Source organism: Sinocyclocheilus rhinocerous, unplaced genomic scaffold (genome assembly GCF_001515625.1).
Source record: "Sinocyclocheilus rhinocerous isolate Xijiao unplaced genomic scaffold, SAMN03320098_v1.1 scaffold606, whole genome shotgun sequence".
In the NCBI taxonomy this organism is placed as follows: Eukaryota; Metazoa; Chordata; class Actinopteri; order Cypriniformes; family Cyprinidae; genus Sinocyclocheilus; species Sinocyclocheilus rhinocerous.
Genome location: NW_015661919.1, coordinates 615,213 through 630,532, shown reverse-complemented (window position 1 = coordinate 630,532; position 15,320 = coordinate 615,213). Strand labels below are relative to the sequence as shown.

Genomic DNA, 15,320 nt, shown 5'->3' with positions numbered 1-15,320 from the left:
AGTTGTACACGGAAGCAGCTCCGGGCTGATGACGTATGAGGTCAGCATTGCGCATGCACCGGTGAGTCTTGTGAAAACCAACATTTGTTAACAGGAGCAAAGGAAGCAAAGTTTCTTTACTTTAGAAAAGGAAAACCAGTCTCCTCTTGGCTTATTTTTTCTACTTGTTACTTTGCACTTTTTGTTAGAAAATGTTTGTTTACTATTTATTCAGGTTTTTTAAGGTATCTAATATTTTGGTACTTAACTTCCATGATCTAAGTATTCTTAAAAGTTAAGTTTGTTGCAATTTGGAAGTGTGTTGGCCTTCTTGCATTATTATGCTGTTACATTATGATTATATATTCAGTGGCATAAAACGGTATTTAAAATGACAATAATATCGCTTATCGCAATTATTTCTGGGGCAATATATCGCACAACAAAAAGTTGTTGGTTATCTGAATCGCGAGGACTGGAATTGGGAACCACTGGGCTACATCATGTGTCATTCACCGGTGAGAAAACTTTAAAAAGTACTACAATACCAGGAAGGAAGATCGGGTTGTAGATGTTTGTCTGCCATTCTCACTCTGTCTGCACAGTGCACAGCGTGCGTGAACGCGCTGATGACGTATCCTGTGTGCGCGAACCGGGTGCGCAGAGGTATGCAGATACATATGTTGACAGGCAGGTAGGAAAGCCAATTAAAATGCTCGGACCAAGCGTTTTGATTGGACGAACATTTCTTGGTCCTACGCCTTCCACAGAATATATAAATACATTTAGACCACTTAACTTAATGATTGCTATCGGGACTTTCAACCAGCATAACAAAAAAATTTTCTGAAGACAATCACCTATTGCACCTTTAAACATGAATAAAAAAAATAAATTGCATTTAAATTTAATAAAAAATGTTGCATATAATAACAAATATTATTTATTATATGTAACATTAAAAATATAATCAAAGCTATAATTTGTTAACATTAAACATTTCTAGTTCTTTGCTTTATTTTTGGTTAGCTTACTTTTTGCATCCTATATCACATTTGTTTTTTGTACTTATTACACATTTTTGTTTATGATACATTTTTGTTATCGTCGTCTCTGCGTATTAAATTTGGATAGAGCATCTTTTAACATTGAAAAATTAAACACTTCACCTTTAACCCTTGTTTTATTAGATCTTCTGAAATGGAGAGAAACAAAATAGCTTAGAGGACTGAGTGTTGCAAAGGTTCAGGCCAGGCATGGGTGTTGGATCAGGGTGCGCTTACATAAGCCTAGCTGCTCTGCAGGAGCAGAACTGTCTGCTTGTACTTGCCTGCTGGTATTACCTCAGTTCCATTAGCGACCTGGAATTCAGTAGGACACAGTAACAATGAGCCAGTCAGCAGCCTGTTTGCTTTAATACCATCTGAGGTTTAGCAGGGAGTTCAAAGCATACCACTGTGCAGCACAGACAGGCCAGCACCTCACAACCAGACAGTAGACTAAGATGATCTCCAAACTCTCACTAAAGTTCTCTTGCATTTATCGTGCTGATTAATATGGTAATCTGCAGTACCTGTGCATCGATTATCTTCTGTTTGGCATCTATGACCGCCTGCATCTCTGCATGGTCTCTCTTCAGTTCTTCCTCCACGGCCATCAGCCTGTGAGCCACAAATGACACAAAACCCTGTTTTACAATTACAAATAATTTTGACATTGCAGGTTTTTAAGTTGGATACTTATTTTGGTTTATATGTTGTAAATATGAACCAGACAAATTAAAGGTAAAAAGGAAAAAAATACTTAACATTTAAACACATCATTAGAACGAGCCGTTTTAGGGGGGCGTGGCAGAGTCTTAACTTTGATAAAGAATATCTCTTTGGTTTTGAGACTTTAGTCTTTGCAACTTCAGGGATCTTATCTATGCACAATCAGCTTGTAACACTCCAAAGAGAAAGGAAAACTTGAAATCGCATCATATGACCCCTTTAAGAAATGAATAAAGAACGAAAAAGAGCCTTTATATTGTATCGCATTATATTGACCTCTAAATTGTTAAACATCAAATGTACAGATATAAAAGGATTTTACTTCACGTTTACTAAATGTTTAGACTGTATTTTGAGGTTTGCAACCAAAAGTGTAAGATTCTCACTCCTTAATATATACTGTAAATTCGGTCATACTCTGCTGGTTCATACACTCACCTGCAGATAATACTCTTCATCTGGCTGTCTTTCTCCTCCTGTTGTCTGCGCAGACGGTCTTCGCTGTCCTCCAATCGAGCCTTGTATTCCAAGAGCAGTTTCTGCATCTGCTGTTCCTGTGCCAGCAGCCGCCTCTCATATTCCTCCAGTCGCCGACTAGACGCCCGCAGACGCTCCTTCAGCTTCGAGATTTCCTGTTCGTACTTCAGAGAAGAAGAGTAGGGTCTCTTAAAACCTAACTCTAATGCATATTTGCAGCAATTTCTCCTTATCGCTTTTTGTACCTTCTCTACATGTTTGGCATCATCTTTGCTCAGTCCTTCCTCTTCCTCATCTTCATACTGGCCGTTATTCAGGACCCATGCTGCCGTTCGCTCCACTGGGGACATGGTGACTGACTCTACAGGTGACTGTACCTTAGGGACACATGCAAAGAAAGCTTTATTTGGGTTCAAACATGTCTGGATAAAGCAAACTCTCTTTCCTCCTCTCATCCTTTACCTGTTTGGTGCCTCGTCCTCCTGGAACCGAACTGTCTTTGGAACATGTGGACTGCTGTCTGGATCTCTCGCCGCTCTGCTGCATGGGTTCAGTGTTGACGCTGCTGCTGCTACGCAGGGAAGTGCTGTGAGGGAGCGACCTCGGGATTCGCAGCCCTGCGTTTCCTGCCGCCAGCCCCACTCCTCGACTCTGTTGCTCCACCTTCACGATATGCGCCGTACCTGTGCTGCTCTGCCTCGGTACCACCACAACCTGGGCTCCCGAGTGCTGGTCTGCAAGGGGAGGGTGCCAGCGTGCCGAGGGAGGAGGCGTCTCCTGGCCCTGGATGCTTTTGCGGGTGAGTTCTTCCTCCACACTGCTGGTGGAAGGCATCCGTGCTCTGGGAGTAGCTCCCCGGCCACCTGACGCACTTGGACTGGCGCTCCGAGAGCTGCCTGTGCTCAGGTTCTCTGAGCTGGAGTCTGGCTGCAGGGACTGGGCGGAGTGCGTGGACTGGGTTGAGTGCGTGGATTGTGCGTGCAGGTTACTGAGGTGGTAAACAGGGTTTTGGAAAGACAGCGGTTGCAGGCTACGCTGCTGGCTGAGGGAGGGGTGTATAGGGCGCCGCACTTGCGGGGCACTTTGCGGCAAGTTGTCTCTTAGTTGGGGAACTTTTGGATGGACAGGGGGCTGGTGGAGGTGTGGAGGGGGGACAGGGCCAATGGAGGCCTGAGAGCCCACTCGGCCTAATCTAGGTGGGGCTTCATTGAGAGAGTTAGGACCCGGATGCCCCTGTGCCAAGTAAGAGTCCTGCAGGTCCATTAGAGATATACTGCGTCCATTCGGGAGTGGACTGTCTCGCTCCTCTTTGTCAGAGAAGCTCATGCTGTGAGTGGAGGACTGCTGACCCAATAAAGGATGCTTCCCTCGGACTAAGGCCTCCATGTGCTCCTGGACAGGAGATTTGATGCTCCTCATTTCACTGAGGAACAAGATACATGAGAATGAATATATGAGAATAACACAGTCATAATATTGCACATTTTATTTTAATGGTCCAAGTCTCAGCGGTTTTGGAAAGTTACTTGTGCTAATGTAATGTTCATTCATACTTTGGTTTTACAATGCATTGTGGTCTTTCCTTGTCCGATACCAATTGGCCTTCTCAGAGAAATATAAGTAGGCTTGTCAGCCATCTGTTCCGAAGCCTTTTTAAAAGTTGCGATGAAACGCAAGTTGGGACAGATCTTTTCTTCTGTATTGTGATGTACATCCGAGTGAAATGGATTACTAAAAAAGAAAAAAAAAATTGGTAGGACGGGACTTGGTTCAATTCATCCATTATTGACTGGATAAACTAGTTCTAAATCTTTGGAGAAGTGTGGTATACGTCACAAATGAAATGGCATGAAAGGGAAACTCACCCTATCTACCTTCTAAATGCACAATCTATTGTGAATGATTCATCCATGCATACGTTTCTTTCTTTTGACCTTTTAATTTGTGACCCTGGACCACAAAACCAGTCTCCAGTCGCACGGGTATATTTGTAGCAATAGCCAACAATAAATTGATTGTATGGGTCAAAATTATCGATTTTTCTTTTATGCCAAAAATCTCCACCTTCACGATATGCGCCGTACCTGTGCTGCTCTGCCTCGGTACCACCACAACCTGGGCTCCCGAGTGCTGGTCTGCAAGGGGAGGGTGCCAGCGTGCCGAGGGAGGAGGCGTCTCCTGGCCCTGGATGCTTTTGCGGGTGAGTTCTTCCTCCACACTGCTGGTGGAAGGCATCCGTGCTCTGGGAGTAGCTCCCCGGCCACCTGACGCACTTGGACTGGCGCTCCGAGAGCTGCCTGTGCTCAGGTTCTCTGAGCTGGAGTCTGGCTGCAGGGACTGGGCGGAGTGCGTGGACTGGGTTGAGTGCGTGGATTGTGCGTGCAGGTTACTGAGGTGGTAAACAGGGTTTTGGAAAGACAGCGGTTGCAGGCTGCGCTGCTGGCTGAGGGAGGGGTGTATAGGGCGCCGCACCTGTGGGGCACTCTGAGGCAAGTTGTCCCTTAGCTGGGGAACTTTCGGATGGACGGGAGGCTGGTGGAGGTGTGGAGGGGGGACAGGGCCGATGGAGGCCTGAGAGCCCACTCGGCCTAATCTAGGTGGGGCTTCATTGAGAGAGTTAGGACCCGGATGCCCCTGTGCCAAGTAAGAGTCCTGCAGGTCCATTAGAGATATACTGCGTCCATTCGGGAGTGGACTGTCTCGCTCCTCTTTGTCAGAGAAGCTCATGCTGTGAGTGGAGGACTGCTGACCCAATAAAGGATGCTTCCCTCGGACTAAGGCCTCCATGTGCTCCTGGACAGGAGATTTGATGCTCCTCATTTCACTGAGGAACAAGATACACGAGAATGAATATATGAGAATAACACAGTCATAATATTGCACATTTTATTTTAATGGTCCAAGTCTCAGCGGTTTTGGAAAGTTACTTGTGCTAATGTAATGTTCATTCATACTTTGGTTTTACAATGCATTGTGGTCTTTCCTTGTCCGATACCAATTGGCCTTCTCAGAGAAATATAAGTAGGCTTGCCAGCCATCTGTTCTGAAGCCTTTTAAAATTTGCGACGAAACAGAAGTTGGGACAGATCTTTTCCTCTGAATTGTGATGTACAACTGAGTGAAATGGATTATCAAAAAAGAAAAAAAAATGTAGGACAGGGGCTTTAATCAATTTATCCATTATTAACCGGATATACCAATTCTAAATGTGATCTTTGGAGAAAAAACTGATTAGTGTTTTGGCTGTGTACTAGAACAAAGATAATGTACCAATGCAGAGCTATAAATGCAAATCACCACATGTTTTCAACATTTAAAGTTGGCATGAAATGAAATCTACTTTCTAAATGCACAATCTATTGTGAACGATTCAGCCATGCTTATGATTCTTTTTTTTTGACCTCTTAATTTATCATCAACATTGCATAACTAAATCATCTGGTGAAATGACAGAGTTCCAACCCTAACTTTTTTTGTTCTTTTTGATAATCTGCTTCACTCGGATGTACGTCACAATACAGAAGAAAAGATATGTCGCTACATCCATTACATTGCGTTTTTAACCAGAAATAGCCCTTTACAATGTTCATGTTTCCACAAGTTCAAACCTGGCACTTTTACCGTACATGTGAGAACCAATGATGTTCTTCTCCTTTCGGGAATGCACCAAGTTTGAACTTGTGGATGAGTGAGTAACTACTATAATTTTGGAATAACAACCAAATAATTTCAGTCTGTTGCTCAAACAATTATGGCTTTAGATGATTTGGAATATAGCACAAGAGTCATAGATAAAGTAGAGAAAATTATGAAATCCAACAATGTCCTACCTGTCTGCTGGGTCTTCGAATATTCTCTGCAGTCCTGAGGACACACTTCCACTGATGTCATGAGCGGAGCTATGGTCCTGGAAGCGCCTAAGCTGCTGCTGGATGGGGTTGGGGCTGGACAACGAGCGGGTGATATCGCCAAGAATACGTGGCAGGGGCCCCAGTTTGGCCACCGTCGCCTGCAGGAAGGAATTGTCACCCTGGGTTGGTGCGTTACCATGGTAACCACATTATGGACCACAGAGGGCACCCACACGGAGCCCGAGAGTTTGAGGGTGCAGATGGCAGATTGGTGGGTTGGCAGGAGTTTTTAAAAAATTTTTGTTGGTCGAGATAGTAGGCACCATAATACATTGATGGTAGAACGGCGTAACCATGGAGACACAGTGTGTCGGACAGGAAAGGGTGGAATGGATAGTGGCATGGGTAAACAGAGGAGAAAACAAAAGGAAAAAAGTCAAATTAGGGATAAATGAAAGAAAAAACAAACACATGCTTCTACAAAAATGACAAAAGCCACAAACAGAAACAAACGAGGTAAAAATGGTCAAATGCAGGCCATGCACCAAACAACAACAGAAGGTTAGGTCTGAGATAAGATAAAAGAAAGGTTTTGATGAATTAACTCATGGCAGGAAACAAAAATATTGTGCAGGGAGGTTTTAATTGCAGTCAAAACAAAACCATGCTCCAGACGCAACAGGTCAGCAAGAGTTAGGCAAAGGACGTGTGGGGATGCGTGAATGCGCTGTGTCCAATGTCATTAAACAGACTCTTCCAGTTTAAACAGGGGCATTAACCTTGACGCTAACTTAACCTAGACAATGAGTTATGACATTAACCCTGCAAACAAGTGCAAAGCTTTTTTTTGGTCACACACAGCCGTTCAATGTACTGCAGTATCAGGTTGGTGATAACATTTAAAATCAGCTAGAACCTTACAATGTTTAGTGGGGATAAAGCATTACTGACATGAAGCACACAGCTCAACAGAAGACATTTGCGGCAATACCTCTGAGGTATGAAACGTGCTTCCTGATTTTGAGACGTGGGCACTCATAATAATTATATAATAATTTGTTGAGTACCATTCATGTTGCATTTGTTTATGTTGTGTAAGTCCTATTTATTTCTGTCTAAAACTTTTTAATGAAAAGAAATTACTGAGTGCAAGAGGATTACATAACATCTCTGGTAGGCAGGTGCGTTTTTACCCCCCCCACTGTCACGCCTCTTGAACAAATTGATGCTCAGCTGTTGTAAATCTCTCTAAAACCAGACTTAAGCCTACGGCAGATTTCATTGTAAGAGGTATTGTTGCAGTATAATGGTTTGGAGGGATTTCAGTACCTTGTCCAGCTGAGACACCACCTCCCACAGTAGCGAGTGTAGCACCGACAGCTCACGGCCCAGGTCGATGTAGCCCTCAAAGCCCGGGGTGTTGGAGATGGTCTCAAGATTTGAGATCTCAAGCAGAAATCGAGTCATACCAGCCCACTCGTGCTCTAGGAAGTCATTCATGAAGGCCATGTACTCCTCTTTGTTTCCGAATCTGATGTAACAGAGAACAAGAAATGCATAAGAAACTCAGACAGGCACTGGAGTTTCACGATGACTGCATTTGCACACACAAGAAAATTATAATATTAATACATAACATTAAATGAGAATTATGTTAGTGTCATGTAAACAGTTAACCTGATTTCCATAATTTTGACTCAAATTCCCATTTTCACTTTCAAAATCCTGAAACTATTTAATATTTAGAATTTTATGAAGTAAGCATTGTGTACTGTATGAAGAGTGTTTCTGACATACTTGGCAAAGTTAGCAAGATTTTGGATGACTTTGGCAATGAGGGTGAGTGTTCGAGAGGTACGGTCGTCTGGGTATTCCTGCATGAGATTGAAGAGCGAAGGGGACATGATGGCAGGGCACAAGAAACGCAGGAAGAGCGATGCGCTAATCAGACGCTGACTGATGTCCTGCTTCCCTCGAGCATGACACTGCTGCTTCCATGATGCAAACACTTCCTTCAGTTCCCGTGGAAACACACTGACAAGAGCACAGCAGCAGGTTAGGATGTAACTAATGCGATTGCAAACATGAGCATATGAACAAACTACAAAGAAGAGCAATATAGTTGTATTTGTAGTTACCAGTAGAAACATTGTGAACTGCATAAACATATACTGCTGTTCAAAGTTTGGGGTCGGCAATTATTCATCATGTTTTTGAAAGACATTTCTTACGCTCACAGAGTCTGTAAATATTGCTACAATTTAAATAAGCTTTTTTTTTTTAATATATATATATATGCAGGTTAGGATGTAACTAATGCGATTGCAAACATGAGCATATGAACAAACTACAAAGAAGAGCAATATAGTTGTATTTGTAGTTACCAGTAGAAACATTGTGAACTGCATAAACATATACTGCTGTTCAAAGTTTGGGGTCGGCAATTATTCATCATGTTTTTGAAAGACATTTCTTACGCTCACAGAGTCTGTAAATATTGCTACAATTTAAATAAGCTTTTTTTTTTTTTTTTATATATATATATATTTTAAAATGTAATTTATTTCTGTGATGGCAAATCTAAATTTTCAGCAGCCATTACAGTGCCACATGATCCTTCAGAAATCAGTATTTCTTATTATTATCAATGTTGAAAACTTTATATTTTTGTGAAAACCATAATACATTCTTGTCAGGATTCTTTGAATAGAAAGTAAATAAAAATAGAAAGTTCATAAGAACTTGAAATATAAATTTTGTACATTGTTATAACTGTCTTTATAATTGTGACTTTATAAAAATTCTAATGATCACTTTTGATCAATTTAGTACATCCTTACTGAATAAAAGTAATTTCTTTAAAAAAAAAAAAATTCTTACTGACCCCAAACTTTTGAACGATAGTGTAAAATCTGAATTTATAAAGTCTTGAAAAACAGTTTAAGACTTTTCCAATTGCTCATAAATTCTGAAGAAGAATGTCTAAAAACATTTAATGGAGATTGCTCACAAGAAAATCGCTGAAAGGAAAAAGTTTTAATTACCGTGAACCCTGCATATATTCTTTTCTTTGTTTTTGTTGTTATTCAAATTTCTTCTTAGCTACTATTGAAGTTTATGCTTTACATAAATTATGTCAAGTTTTAGGAATTGAAAAAGTTACCAGTAAGAGTTGATGATCTTGCAGAAGGCCAGCTCACAGCACATCTTTAGGTTACTTTGGTGCTCTGGAAGCTCATTGCTGGAGCACTTCGATGGGTCTACTTCGCAATTTTCATCTGACTCATAAAGGGCTTTAATAAACTCTCCTACAAAGCAAAAACAAGCATATAGTAAAGGGTCTTCTTGATACACAAGCCTTGATGAGCAAACTTTTCTCCTCCCTCTCTTAATACAGTAAGACAAATGTTTCATTTACCTAGTGCATCATGTAGGTACTTCTGTCCCACCAATTTGAGGTATTCTTCAATGGCTTTGGTGGCTAGCGTGTTCTCCCTAAAGATCAGCACGTCATGGTCAGCGCAGCGATCCACCTCAGACATCACCAGATCTGTTAGGAAGTCCTAATGAAAGCAGTTCAGTCAGGTTTTATTAATAAACAAGTGATTTATGGCAAATTTATGTAAATGAGAACTTAACTGGCATCGTACCTTCGCTCGTCCCGTGCTCTGCAGTATGTGCACAAGCGCGCTGGCCATCTCCTCTTTGTTCTTCACACTGATGACGGGCTCCAACACAGAGCACAACATGGTATAGTTATTGGTCACAAACTCCGCAAACTCCTTGTACTGCTCCATGGGCAGGATAGAGACCGTTTGGAAGCGAGATTTGATGCGGATGGAGGGGCCTCCACCTTTGGATTTGCTGGTGGTGGGGGTGCTGACCGGATACCATTTCTCCACAAACTGCCTTCCCATCACTCCTTGCACTGGTATGTTCACCAGGCCCACATAGTTGTTTTTGTCCTTCTTCTTTTTCTTGTCAACATCACGGTAGATGTGTACAGTGATGCTCTTAATGGACGGCACACCGGAGAACTCAAAGTGTTCCCCCCAGAACAGGCAGTCAGAGCGGGTTTTGCTGGTGGTGCGGGCGTACAGCATGTCATCCAGACACAGCTCACAGAAATACTTCTTTTTCGGTGGCAGATCTTTGGCCTCGATGATCCACAGACGGAGGACGTTTTCCGCCCGTCGGCAGTTGTCCTGGTGATGGAATGACACTGATTGAACCCACAGCAGTTCATTTTAAGTATAAAACAAGCACGCATGCTTTTGTATCGATTAAAAAACAACAACAACAAAAAACAGCATCTGGTGGTCACCTTATTAGGCTGCACAGTTCTCTTGAGGTTCTCCATCCATTTGTCCCGTTCAGCAGCAGAGGAGCAGCTGAAGCACTTACTTCCACCTGAGTATGCCACCTACACGAGGAGAGGGACTTCATTCATAAAGTAAATCATTCATTTAAACCATAGGTTATGAAGAAGTGAACTGCATTCAATATAACCCTTCCAAAATATTCTGTGGTTGTGCCGTGGTTTACTGATAGTGTCTTGTTATACTATGGTAAAGTTTGATTGCATTTACATTTATTCATTAATCAGATACTTACAAAAGAGCAATGCAACACTGTTACATATTCATATATCATGGTATGTCAAACAGGTTCCCACTCTTTTTGACCAATTTCCATGACTTTACCAAGACCTTACTAATTGTGTTTACTGGATATGACATTTTAAGGGAATAATGCTTTGTACCTCAAAGCAGAAGTCTTGTCCTAGAATGCTGCTGTGTAAAGGTTTGATGTAGACGTCCTCCTCCATACTCAGATCCAGAGCTTCAACAGCACTGCCTGGACTCAGTAGAGACTCATGGGAACAGGACTCCTTCAATTTGGTCAGGCCCCGTGACCTACAACAGCACACAGAAATAACAGAAACTTTAACTCAATTACTCAAGATTCAGCCAGATCATTTAATAATAATTACATCCTTTCTTCCGATTCTGATATTTCAGTACACAGTGTCCTCAGCCACAGGAGATTTGATATGCAAATGAGAACTGTGACAAATAGTTTTGGCTCAGAGAGATTGATTATAATCTCCTATGAACTTTGAGGTCCTTTTAGTAAAAGAAAAATCAATTACAGAGCACGGCCACAGGGAGGCAGTCAAACGTAAGAGAGTGAGTGATTCAGATAAAAACAATCATTTCATTTTATATAAACACACACAATAACCATTTTCAACTTCTTTACCGTAGTCAAAGCAATATTTATTATATAATCTGACAAATTCCATAATCTCACTGCTTCCACAAAGAGAGTTTATACCTACGAAAAACAACTAAAGATCCACTTGAAGGAGTATCCCAAGAGCATATCAGGATATTAACACATTCTTGTAATGAAACGAAGACTCCTATCCAATAGTTTTCATTTTTTTGCTGCAGGTGTAGAGGTACTTCACCGTAGCTCAGGTGAGGTTAAAAAGGACGCAGAAAGCTGATGTGACAAACAAGAACGAGGGCTGGCAAATGCAAAGTCCCCATGAGAATGTTACCATGGGGGCCGCCCTATGAGGAGCTGAGGAGCGAGGGATGAGTTGACTACACAAACATCTTTAACACTTCCACACACACACAGCTACATCACACATTGCACAGCTACTTACATGGCTGGGTTTTGTTTAATAAGAATTCGGTCTTAAGATGAGACCAGAAGAGAAAATACAGTCATATCATACAGCATATCGGCATAATTTTTCCATAACCGATAACGTTCCAGTAATGCATCCCTAGAAAAAAACTGTAATATTATGAAACATTATTATAATTTAAAATGAACATTTTATTTTTTAAATATATTTTCAAATGTAATGTATTCCTGTAATGGCAAAGCTACATTTCCAGCATCATTACTGTAGTCTTCAATGTTACATGATCCTTCAGAAATCATTCGAATATGCCAATTTGCCACTCAAGAAACATTTCTTAAAAACTTAAAGTATGTATACTTTATGTATGTATAATACTGCTACATAAAAGCCTAAAGATAATGATTGACAGGAAGAGACACAAGATAATCACAGGGAGCTACTCCTCTAATCTACTGTACACACATTCTCATTTAGTTCTGTGCTGGAGAAGAACAAAGAAAGATACAATCTAATTATTGATCAATTATACAATCCTTTTGCTTGTTTTCAAGTTTACAATTGCTATAAGGTTGAACGCAATGACATTGCACATACGATCAGACAGTTGGTCATGTAACATGGACTATCCTGGTATAAGTGCCTAATAGAAAATATGCTGGCATCAGTTACTCTCATTATGAGAAATTGTGGAGATGCCTGCTGACTGACCAGATTACCACAATGATTGGCCACTCATCTGGCTCACATCCCAACAGAACCCAAACACAGGACCCATCATTTATCACAAAACATCCATTATCTGTCCATATTGCCCCATATTTTCTCTGAGATGTGATATTCCAGTCAGAATTGAATATAATTCAGTTATACAGCCCAGATATTGTGAAATAATACGAAAGACAACACATTTTATCTGGTTGTATGAAAAAACAAACACAGCACAACCAATGTAGTGCCATTCATGAACACACAAATCCTATGAGTTAGCGCTTTTAATAAAACTGCTCAAACTCACAAGTTATTGAATCACAAATCAGTCTAATGAATCTTTCACCAGATGAACTCGCTAAATCTGTCAGCAAATTTTCTGAACTGACTCACCTACTGAATCTTCTGAATCTTGCCTGGGGCTTGTGAGGCCCTATGCAACTGCATATGACAATGTGAAGTTCAACATCCATCTCCTCCATCCTAAAGGTATCTCTTTCCGTCTCCATTTACAGAGGCGTGGTAAATTGAATCGGACAGCTGATGCAGAAACAGCAGGGTGACTCCTGATGGAAGGCTCACTTCCAGCTCTCGATACATTTCATCTGCGCTGACTCGAACAGCTAAGCATATCAGTGCACTGTCAGCCCGTATCCGGACACGGCTCTCCCACATTATCCAAGAAATCTGATCAGTCCGCTGGGACTGCGGTGCCACATTCAAGCTCTTTACAGTCAAAGCTTCCAAGTCCACTATGAATACAGGACTAGCATTTTCATTCAGACCACATAGTGAGAGGTGATTCTGCTACAGCAAAGGTCGATTACTTCAAAGCCTCTAATGTGCTATTTACATTTTCTTTTCAGCTACGAGTTCAAATGTTTTCCCATAGCCAGATATTCAGCAAAGCCAAGAAAGCAGAAAACTGTAGCCTTATCTGAAGAGAGGTTTAGTTAACTTAAGCTAGCTCTTGGCATGATCACAATAAATGTGGGAACCTATCGAGTTTGGAAGTTTTTGTAGTTTGAAATGTAAATTAAACATAAATGAAATGTTAAAAAAAAAATCCCCACAGGAAATAAGGTGTTTACAAACAAGGTTCAAGTCACATCCAAATGTACTGTAATTTTTTTAAAAATTATTTTATACAGGAAAAACCTGTTAATTGGTGAGCTGAAAATTTAAACTAAAAATGGCTTAACATCACATCATATGTACTATTAATATAAAAAATATCATCATGTTATGTTTACCACAGGCTTTATTTATTTCATAAATCTCGAAGGAACCAGCAGCGAATTAGTTTTCCGGGTTCTGACGTCGTACCTGCACCATTCTATATGTCATACAGTAATACCTGAGACATTGTCACTGTATTTTCTACATTGAATTTCACAGCTCCCACATCTGATATTTTTATAGTGTGTGGTTTAAAATATGATTAAAAGCAATTTTGAATGCATCTCAGTCTGAACAGTCATATAGAATTTTTTTCCCCCCAGTGTTTTGGATGTTACATTTTTATTACAATACAAATTACACTCACTCTTTTCTTGTATAGCCAACAATATGACATTATTGTATAGTCAATGTAGTCAATAAAAATGAGTGAACCAGTTAGCAGCTTTAGACACAGTATATGCATAAATGTTGTTTACGTTGTCTCAAGCGCCTCACGAATTCTGCACCTCGGCGAGATGTCATGCAAAACTTCCAGTTTTCCATCCTCTCTTTCCACTGACAGCTACTCTCAGTTGTTGCAGAAGAAAGCCTCTCTGCATTGTGCTGATAATGACTTTATTACTAAAGCAACTGAATAAGATACACTGGAAACTGACTATACTGAACAAACAAATCATATTTCATCACTTGCAAAATGACTGTGAGGACAGGGAGTTCTAAAGATCAGACATGAAAAACGAATTGGAATTTTCTGCAGTAAGTTCTACGGGCTACTTTTATGGTACATACACAAGTAGATAATGCCAATATACTACCGTTCAAGATTTTGGGATCAGTACGATTTTTTTTTTTTGGAAAAAAAGTAATATATTTATTAAACAAGGACGAATTATATTCATAGTGGCAGTAAAGATATTTATAATGTTCCAAAAGATTTCTATTTCAATTTTTCTATTCATCAAAGAATTCTAAAAAATGTATCACAGTTTACACAAAAATATTAATCAGCACAACTGTTTTCACCATTGATATTAAAGTGCCCCTATTATGAATTTTTGAAAATGACCTTTTATGCAGTGTGTAACACAGCTCTAAGTGAATGAAAACATCCTGCAAAGTTTTAAAGGGTTAGTTCACCCAAAAATGAAAATTAGGCTGTGTTTTACTCACCCCAGAGCATCGATTCGCTACAGGAGGCCTTTGTTCACCCCCCGGAGCCGTGTGAGACACTTTTTTTTAATGGATGGGCGATTTTATTTAACAATTTTTTATATAACTCTGACTGGATTCGCCTGAAAGAAGGAAGTCATATACACCTGATGGCTCTGGGGTGAGTAAAACACAGCCTAATTTTAATTTTTGGGTGAACTAACCCTTTAAATCTGAAAGTGCACCGTGTATAAAGTTATTGTCTCTCAAAAGAAACAACTTAAACTTTAAACGAGTCGTTTTTAAAACGAATCCCAATCCGTTTCATGTTGACATCAACATGAAACATTAGCATATTGCCCGCCCACTTGTTGATCTTTTCGCATTGGTCTGAATGAAAATGCAAATTCATTCTTTGCCACTAGGTGCGGCTTTTGGAGCGGTAAAAATAGCGGTTTCCCTGGTAACGCTGTACAAAAAGCAGCACTGCGCTCACAAACGCTGCTTTATCAGGCATTACAGGCGAGATGAAATGAAAAT

At 40.6% G+C, this 15,320-nt stretch overlaps 1 protein-coding gene across 1 annotated transcript in view; it reads right to left on the bottom strand.

Moving 5' to 3' along the window:
* Positions 1 to 15,320, bottom strand: part of LOC107726889 (ras GTPase-activating protein nGAP) — a 94,807-nt gene that overhangs the window by 1,992 nt on the left and 77,495 nt on the right. The window contains exons 8-20 of the mRNA XM_016536595.1: positions 10,842 to 10,995; positions 10,404 to 10,502; positions 9,730 to 10,284; positions 9,498 to 9,642; positions 9,243 to 9,387; positions 7,877 to 8,113; positions 7,409 to 7,610; positions 6,059 to 6,237; positions 4,313 to 5,052; positions 2,691 to 2,911; positions 2,474 to 2,605; positions 2,190 to 2,392; positions 1,553 to 1,640 (exon numbers count right to left, since the gene is read on the bottom strand). Of these exons, the coding sequence (XP_016392081.1) occupies positions 1,553 to 1,640; positions 2,190 to 2,392; positions 2,474 to 2,605; positions 2,691 to 2,911; positions 4,313 to 5,052; positions 6,059 to 6,237; positions 7,409 to 7,610; positions 7,877 to 8,113; positions 9,243 to 9,387; positions 9,498 to 9,642; positions 9,730 to 10,284; positions 10,404 to 10,502; positions 10,842 to 10,995 (3,100 nt within the window). The remainder of the gene's footprint in view (positions 1 to 1,552; positions 1,641 to 2,189; positions 2,393 to 2,473; positions 2,606 to 2,690; positions 2,912 to 4,312; positions 5,053 to 6,058; positions 6,238 to 7,408; positions 7,611 to 7,876; positions 8,114 to 9,242; positions 9,388 to 9,497; positions 9,643 to 9,729; positions 10,285 to 10,403; positions 10,503 to 10,841; positions 10,996 to 15,320) is intronic.